Here is an 8918-nt window from a genome sequence, read left to right on the forward strand (position 1 = left end):
ACGCGGGGTCGTGGGAGGGAGGAGATGAACAGGGGGCGACCACGGACTTACAGACGGGTCCCACGCGCAGAGGCGGCGGCGGCTGGGCAGCTGTTCCGCGCGCGCGCGCAGGCGAAGGGGGCGGGCGAGCCGTTGGGCGGCTGGGCCGCGCGCCAGCCAAGCGGCCCAAGGCGAGGAGGCTTTCGCGGGCCGGGAAAAGGAGAGCGGCTGGGCCGCAGGCGCCGAGCCGGCCCAAAAACGAGAGAGAAGAAGGGGGGGGAGAAAGAGGCCAGGCTGGGCCGCAGACGCCTGGCCGGCCCACGAGAGGGGAAGGCGCGAGGGGGCCGCGGGAGAAGGGGGGGCGTGCCAGATGGGCCGCAGGAGGGGAACGCCGGCCCAAGGGAGAGAGGGGAGAAGGAGAAGGGAAAAAGAAAGGGGTTTTCCCATTTTAATCCTTTTTCTAAAAGCATGTTTTCACAAATTCAATCCACAAACAAAAGATATGCAGGGACCGGCATGGTGCAACAACTAAATAAAATATTTCTAGGGTTTATTATTATTATATGTCTTGGAGTTTTGAAAGTAGGTAGGGTTTTAGCGAAAAGAAATGGGAAAGAGGTAACGCCCGAATTTAGCGAGCGATATAAAGAGAGAAAAAAAATTGAACTCGAAATTCGGGGCGTTACACATGTTCAGGCCTCGACAGCCACAATGAACAAAAACACTGGCATTCAAAGTGCCATTACAAACGGAACTCCGGTTCCACCTCCGCAGGTACGAACAACCCCACTCGATGGGGGAGGGCCTGCGGAGCAACAGAAGACCGACGAGCGGCGCGCCGTCGCCCGCTCCAGCAGCGGCGACGACGACGACTTCTGCTCCGGGGGGCCGAACAGCGGCAGCACTGACCTCAGGGCGGATGCTGCTGCCAAGAGGCCCCCGCCCATGCCCAAACTCGTGAGGCAAGGACGGGCAGAAGGTCGTAGAGTTGGAGGTCGGTCCGTGGGCGGCCCTGGCTATCTCGTCGGCGGAAGAACCTCTTCCAGCTGCCGTGGCAGACGCCGGCGCCGCGAGCAGCTCCGAAGCCACTTGCGTCCGAGAGCCAGGCACGGTGCAGCTGCCGGCGCCACGGACGACGACCGCCCTTCCCTCCGATCACTGAGTGAAGGAGCGGGCCACCGCCCACGCAGGGGCCGACCCCAACTCGGCACACTCCCCTCCCCAGCCCTGGTGATGAAAATCCTTGAGGCTGAGGGAGGGGCAGAGGCCGCAGCCCGGCTCGCTTTCCCCCACCATCAAGCTGGAGGTCACCATCTTGGGTGACCGCCGGCGGAGGGGTGCAGCCGGGCTGCATGATGAAAATCCTTGAAGCCGAACGATGGCTGAAAGGTACCAACTCCCGCGGAGTTGCGTTCCTCCAACGATGAGGCGGAAAGACGGCGGGTATCCCCCATCCGGGGGCTTGGAAGGTGGAAAGACACGATGCATAAGGGAGCACGAAGACATGGTCGCCTTCCAAGGGGGTCACCCTCCTTTTAAAGGCGACTATCCCTACTTGCGTCCCCAGCCGTCACGGACTGAGTCTTCTCCAACACGCTCCAAGGTCCTCCCCTGTGGCGCGGGGGCTGGGTCCCACACGTCATGCAAGCTGGCTCAGAGCAGAAGAAGCCAAACCGCCGTGCGCGGTGCGCACAACCGCCCAGCGGTTACAAGTGACCCTCCACTTTTGCCCAGACCAACGGGCGAAAGGGGTGGGCAGCCATGCAGGCGGCATGCAACCGCGCCAAGTGGGCGCGCTTCTCCGACTCCCAACACGCCCAGCATGGAGGCCCAGGCCCACGCGTCATGCAACCGGCGCGCCGAATGCTTCGTGCACGCAACTGCACCGCCACTTGCGCCACCACCGCGCCTCCTCGACTGCGGAACCAATACCGCGACTCGAGGCGACCTAGCGCACGACCCAGCAGCGCCAGCCTGGCGCGGCGGTCAGTGTGGCCAAAAATGGGCCGGCAGTAATGACGGTGGCAGGCGGGCAGGAGCAGCAGTCACGTCGTCAGCCAAGCTCACGTCCCATCCGGGGGCAGCAAGAGAACCCTCTCTCACGGCGTGAAGACAACGCGCCCGTGTTCCGTTCCTCGAACGGCTCGCGCACGCGCAACAGCCACCCCATGAACCACTCGCCCCGTCGCATTAACTCCGCGGCGGGACAGGCGGCGCCTCTGGCAGGAGAAGCAGGCGACGCTTCGCCTTCGCCATAATAACCGCGCCAAAAAAGGTACGCCGCGTCATTCGATTTCGTATCCTTTTCCTTTTTTCCTCTTTCTCTCTCTTGCAACAGGGACCGGGAAAGGGGGATACCCCGAAAAGGATCCTTCCCCGTGAAGGAACCAGGCTCCGAGCCTCCCTACTGATCAGAGGTTCGAAGGCTGGCCCCCCGGAAGGGTTCGACAGCCGCCTCAGATCGCGTGGGCCCTACACCCACTACTGGTCAGAGGTTCGAAGGTCGGCCCCTCGGAAGGGTTCCACGGCCACCTCAGGCTACTCGGGCTCCGCGCCCATTACTGATCAGGGGTTCGAAGGCTGGCCCTCGAAGGGTTCACAGCCGCCTCAGACGCCGAGCGAGGGATGACCATGGGTACGTTCGATACATAACCAAGGCTCGGGCTGCGCTCCCGAGGTACCCTAGGACATTTCCGAGACCAGCAGGAGCGATCTTGTAACGGAATCCCATCAGTGGGAGGCATCGAGCCCTCGGACCCCGTCGCCAGGGGACCGGGTCCGGCAGATCACCCGCAGGTACTTTTGGGCGTGCCTTTGGGCCCCTAGCCGACCCCTAACGAACGGGGCACGGACGTCCACTCGGATTACCCGCTTGCAGCTCACCGGAGACACCATGTTCGGCGCCCATCGAGGGCAACATGGCGCTTCCCCCCCCCCCTCCTCCTTGCGGAAAGGCGACGCAGGGGCGTATGTAAAAAAGTCGAGTCTGTCCCTGATCGCCCTCTCGCCCGGTGCAGAGGCTCGGGGGCTGCTCTCGCAAACCCGGCTCCGGTCGAACCGTTGACAGCGTCAACATACCAGCCCGAGAACTTGGGACCCGACCGTACACCCGGGCTACGGCCAGCTCGCATGAGGGAACGACCAGACCAGCCGAAGCATTACGCAAGGCATTAAGACCTCGAAGGAGTAAAACCACTCCTCCGAGGCCTCGGGGGCTACACCCGGCGGGTGCGCTCGCGCGCACCCACCGGAACATAATGCAACCGAGAAAGGCTGGTCCCCTTGCAAAAAAGTGCGACGAAAGCCTCCAAGCGAGTGCTAACACTCCCTTCGAGGCTCGGGGGCTACTATCGGGGACCATAATTAGGGGTACCCTCAAGGCTCCTAATTCTCAGCTGGTAACCCCCATCAGCATAAAGCTGCAAAGGCCTTATGGGCGCGACTAAGTCAGGGATCAGTCCATTCGAGCGACTCGATCACGCTTCGCCCGAGCCTAGCCTCGGACAAGGGCAGCCGACCCCGGAGGATTTCCGTCTCGCCCGAGGCCCCCCTCCAACGGCGAACATATTTCCGGCTCGCCCGAGGCCCTGCCTTCGCTAAGAAGCAACCCTGACCAAATCGCCGCACCAACCGACCAAATCGCAGGAGCATTTAATGCAAAGGTGGCCTGACACCTTTATCCTGACGCGCGCCCCCCAGCCGGCAGAGCCGAAGTGACCGCCGTCACTTCGCCGCTCCACTGATCGGCCTGACAGAAGGACAGCGCCGCCTGCGCCACTCCGACTGCGGTGCCACTTGACAGAGTGAGACTGACAGACAGTCAGGCCCGGCCAAAGGCACCATAGGAAACTCCGCTCCGCCCGACCCAGGACTCGGACTCGGGCTCAGCCCCAGAAGACGACGAACTCCTCTCCGCCCGACCCAGGGCTCGGACTCGGGCTAAGTCCCGGAAGACGGCGAACTCCGCTCTGCCCGACCCAGGGCTCGGACTCGGGCTCAGCCCCAGAAGACGACGAACTCCGCTCCGCCCGACCCAGGGCTCGGACTCGGGCTAAGTCCCGGAAGACGGCGAACTCTGCTCCGCCTGACCTAGGGCTCGGACTCGGGCTCAGCCCCAGAAGACGACGAACTCCGCTCCGCTAGACCCAGGGCTTGGACTCGGGCTCAGCCCCAGAAGACGACGAACTCCGCTTCGCCCGACCCCAGGGCTCGGACTCCGCCCTGGCCTCAGCCGACGACCTCCGCCTCGCCCGACCCAGGGGCTCGGACTCGACCTCGGCCACGGAAGACAGACTCGACCTCGGCTTCAGAGGAGCTTCCACATCGCCCAACCTAGGGCGCAGGCCAGCCACGTCAACAGGAGGCGCCATCATCACCCTACCTCGAGCTAACTCGGGCCGCAGGGAACAAGACCGGCGTCCCATCTGGCTAGCACCGCCAGATAGGCAATGATGGCGCCCCGCGTACTCTGTGACGACGGCGGCTCTCAGCCCCCTTACGGAAGCAAGAGGACATCAGCAAGGACTCAACCGCTCCAACAGCTGTCCCTCCGCCAGGCTCCATCGCTCCTCCGACGGCCACGACATCACACCAGCTGGGTGCCAAAATCTCTCCGGCTGCCACAACGACATGTACTTAGGGCGCTAGCTCTCCTCCGCTAGACACGTAGCACTCTGCTACACCTCCCATTGTACACCTGGATCCTCTCCTTACGCCTATAAAAGGAAGGACCAGGGCCCTCTTAGAGAGGGTTGGCCGCGCGGGGACGAGGACGAGACAGGCGCTCGCTTGGAGCCGCTCGCTCCCTCTCCCGTGTGGACGCTTGTAACCCCCTACTGCAAGCGCACCCGACCTGGGCGCGGGACGAACACGAAGGCCGCGGGATTCCCACCTCTCTCACGCCGGTCTCCGGCCGCCTCGCTCTCCCCCCTTCGCGCTCGCCCTCGCGCTCGACCCATCTGGGCTGGGGCACGCGGCGACATTCACTCGTCGGCCCAGGGACCCCCCGGTCTCGAAACGCCGACAGGTGTGTTTGGTTTGCCTTTTGCTCCATAAAAACCAAAAGTCAAACCAAATGCCTGGATCTAGGAGGCAACTGTTTTTGTAAAAGCCGATTTTTTTCTCAGTGCAAAACTGAAAGCACCACTGGACCTGCTTTTAGCGGCTTTTTCGGATATAACTGTGAAAACATATATCGAAGAATTGTTAACGGTTTTTAGTGGTTTCCACCAAACGGTTTTTAGCTTTTTAACAGCTCAGAACCCACAACAGCTTTTCCACAGCCTACAACACACAACAACTTTTTTCACAACCCTAGCCCAACCAAACAGACCCTAAATGTTAAATGTTACACACGATTGGATTATGGTCTAATGGATTAGAATGTCTGCTTGCACGCTTGCACATAGGGCCTGATTGTACGGTAGTTGTTGTACTACTTTAAGTTCATTTTGAGAAGCAGCCGAACCATTTTGAGAGGCAGCTCATTCATCGAACGACCGCTTGTGCAATACAATGCGATCGGATAACCTTAGCATATGCGTTATGTGCAGGTGGCTGGGGTGGCCAGGGCCGGCGACGTCGTCGGCGAGATCGGGGTGCTGTGCTACAAGCCCCAGCTCTTCACGGCGAGGACGCGGTCCCTGTGCCACCTCCTGCGCATGGAGCGCACCGCGTTCCTCAGGATCGTCCAGGCGAACGTCGGCGACGGCACCATAATCATCAACAACCTTATCCAGGTAGTACTGCATTAATTGGCCCTCCCCAGTCCCCATGCATGATTGATTTGTGCCGGCCGATTTCAATCAACCCAAGCTCTCTGGATTCATTTGCGTTGCATCGGATTGCTAACTGCAGTACCTCAAGGAGAAGAGGGACAGCGGCGCCATCGCCGGCGTCGCGGAGGAGATCGAGTACTTGCTAGTTGCTAGCTCGGGGCCAGCTCGAGCTCCCCGTCACGCTCTGCTACGCCGCGTCCAGAGGAGACGACTTCCTCATGCATCAGCTCCTCAAGCGCGGGGTCGATCCCAACGAGTCAGATAACTATTGGCATACAGCACTGGTAATAAAAAAAATTCATTATTTTTCTTATGTTTTTACTGCTTAAATTAATTGCGAATTTGCAATGCTCACTGCTCGTGTGGTTGATTGAATTTAACAGCACGTCTCAGCTTCCGGTGGACATGAGCAGTGCATCAAGCTTCTGCTAGAGCATGGCGCTGATCCTAATGCTTCAGGTCATCATACGCTACTACCAAGAACACCGGTCACTATATATTTATAGGAGCATGTGATTGGGGCCAGCAACCAAACCTTGCGCTGATCGTAATACAATACAATGTCCAGACGCGCAAGGAAGAGTGCCCCTGTGGGAGGCCCTGTCGCGGGGGCACCGCGGGGCCGCGCAGCTGCTGGCGGACGGCGGCGCGGACCTGGCGTCGGGCGACGCGGAGCTCTACGCGCGCGCGGCAGTGGAGGCGGGCGACGTCGCGCTGCTGGAGGACGTGGCGCGCCACGGCGGGGACGTGACGGTTGCGTGCTGCGACGACGGCGGCACCGCGCTCCACCGCGCCGTGCTCCAGGGGGACGTCGGGATGGCCAGGGCCCTGCTGGAGCACGGCGCCGACGCCGACAGGGAGGACGGCGGCGGCCGGACCCCGCGGGACTTGGCGGGCCAGCTCGGCCACCGCGACATGCACCAGCTGTTCGGGCCGCCGTCGCAGTCGCAGCACCGGGAAGCGGTGGAGAGTCCGATCAGGCGGCAGGGCTCGGGAACGGAGGACCATGGCAGCAGCTGCAGGCCCGCCGTCGCGGTCGCGGCTCGGCCGGCGGTCACCAGGTTCAAGAGCGCGCCCGCGGCGAGGGTCCCGGTCGCGGTCGCGCAGCACGACGGCGCCGGTTTGTCGCCGTCGCCGTCGCCGTCGTCGTCCAGGCATAGCAGTCCGCGGCGGATGGTCAGCTTCCGGAACTCCCTCTTCGGCGTCCTCTCCTCGTCACAAGTGAACAGGCACGACGGAGCAGCTGGTGGCGGGGGGCATAGCCTCCACGAGAGGCACACTCACAGCAGGTCCCGGGTCAGGGTGACCGTCTCCTGCCCCGAGCAGGGCGTCGGCGCGAGGAAGCTGGTGTTCATGCCTGAGACGATGGCGCAGCTCGTGGAGCTCGCCGGGAGCCAGTTCGGGTTCGCCCCGACGAGGGTGGTGACCACGGACGGTGCCCAGGTTGACGACGCCAGGCTCGTCAGGGACGGCGACCACCTCCTAGTCGTCACCCATCAGTGGCAGAGGGTGCCCGACACTAAGATCGTGCATACGAATCAGTAGATGTGAACGTATTAGAGCAGCGTGTTTGGACATCGTGGCTGTTCACTGTATTGGTAACTCAGAACTGATTTATTAAGCGAAATAATCGTATATATGCCCAGCTGCGACGGGCATAGATTTAGTCCCCGTATGTATACCATAGATTAATTAGGCTTGGTAAATTTATTTTACCGTTTAGTCTTGGTATAGGTAACTAGTTTTATAACTAGACTATATTTAATGTAATTGTTAATCAAACATTTGACGTAACATAGACTAAATTTTAGTAAGAGGAACCAAATACCCATTTAGCCCAAGTCAATGAGGTCTAGAGTGGTTTTTTTTACAACTTCAATAGGTCACCTCACCAAATGACACATAATCACTCATCTTAAACCTCGAGTTCACCTCTTAATAGCACAACAACTTATTCTAAATCCGACCACACACTCTATTGCGTCTTACCTCATAAAACATAATATCCTAACTTAATTATATCTTTATCTTGCACCTTGCTTTTACATCTTCCTACAAGTATCCTCTTCGGCAACATCAACAGATCGTTCCTCATAGTTAGTGATTCCCTTTCAGCTCCTCCATTGGGCGGATATAGAATTTTCATCCATCGATGTCACTAGCTATAATCTTGCCACATCTTTATAATATCATGTCTTTAATATTTTGGAATTAAAATGGTTAGTTGTACAAAGTCATTGATGTCACATGACATCGGTCCTATTTGGTGCTCGTTGGAAAAGCAACATATTTGAGAAACTGGTGGAAAGGAGTTTATTTGGTAAGGTGAAAAAGCGGCTTCTGTTTATTGACTACTTTTAGGATGATGACTTCTGTGCAATCAGACCTTATATGTAAGTGTGCAAGCGAGCCTTCTGGTCTGTTAGATCAGAATTCAACCGTAGATACACTACACGACGGTTCACTTACAGCGACCTACGATTGGTCGCTAAAAACTTTTAGCGACCCATAAGGATGGTCGTTGTAAGTGCCGTCGCTAAAGGCTTTAGCGACCGACATCTTTTTAGCGACCGACCGTCCGTTGCTAATATTGTATATTTAGCGACCAACCGTGGGTTGCTGTACTATAGATTTAGCAACCAACCGTAAGTCATCATACTATACATTTAGCAACCAACAGAAAGTCGCTCTTTTTACAGTTGCTATTAATAATAATATATATTTAATTAAGCACCACAAATCACAAATTTTTATACACAAATCATAAAGACATACACAGTTAATCAGTATACCACAGTCATAGATCCATCACATAAACACAAAAGCACCACAATTATATATTCACAAAAGCATCACAATTATAATATCATTCACAACTAGATCATTTACAGTTTGTTGAAATGGGAGTACAACGCCACTAGACTGAAGGCAAGTTTGACTGATGCATTCTAATAATAGGTTCAAAAGCACCACAACGACATCACTCCCGCACTGATTGATAATCACAAAGAACTGAATCGGTTCTTTCCCCTCATAAAAGTGCGCCTGATTAGAAAGCAAGCATAAATTAGAGAAGACAAAAGGGTCTATATCCAGTTTAACAATTCTAATTAAATAAAATCAGTAAGTTACCTGGACAGCCTGAAACTTAGCAGATTCAAC

The 8918-nt window shown here is 57.5% G+C and overlaps 1 protein-coding gene across 1 annotated transcript; it reads left to right on the plus strand.

Moving 5' to 3' along the window:
- Positions 1–5507: 5507 nt before the first annotated feature.
- LOC100502474 (uncharacterized) lies at positions 5508–7421 on the plus strand. The gene is made up of 4 exons (NM_001196952.1): positions 5508–5717; positions 5836–6040; positions 6140–6215; positions 6325–7421. The coding sequence occupies exons 2-4, from the start codon at positions 5975–5977 to the stop codon at positions 7299–7301; spliced, it is 1119 nt and encodes a 372-aa protein (NP_001183881.1). The 5' UTR covers positions 5508–5717; positions 5836–5974; the 3' UTR covers positions 7302–7421.
- Positions 7422–8918: the final 1497 nt, after the last annotated feature.

This window comes from Zea mays, chromosome 7 (assembly GCF_902167145.1).
Source record: "Zea mays cultivar B73 chromosome 7, Zm-B73-REFERENCE-NAM-5.0, whole genome shotgun sequence".
Classification (NCBI taxonomy): Eukaryota; Viridiplantae; Streptophyta; class Magnoliopsida; order Poales; family Poaceae; genus Zea; species Zea mays.

Bases quoted from the DNA above. Each gene is read 5' to 3' on its own strand.
- LOC100502474 (NM_001196952.1), top strand. From the start codon at position 5,975: ATGCATCAGCTCCTCAAGCGCGGGGTCGATCCCAACGAGTCAGATAAC. The intron at 6,041-6,139 runs GTAATAAAAAAA...TGAATTTAACAG, and splicing joins ACTATTGGCATACAGCACTG to CACGTCTCAGCTTCCGGTGG. The intron at 6,216-6,324 runs GTCATCATACGC...TACAATGTCCAG, and splicing joins CGCTGATCCTAATGCTTCAG to ACGCGCAAGGAAGAGTGCCC.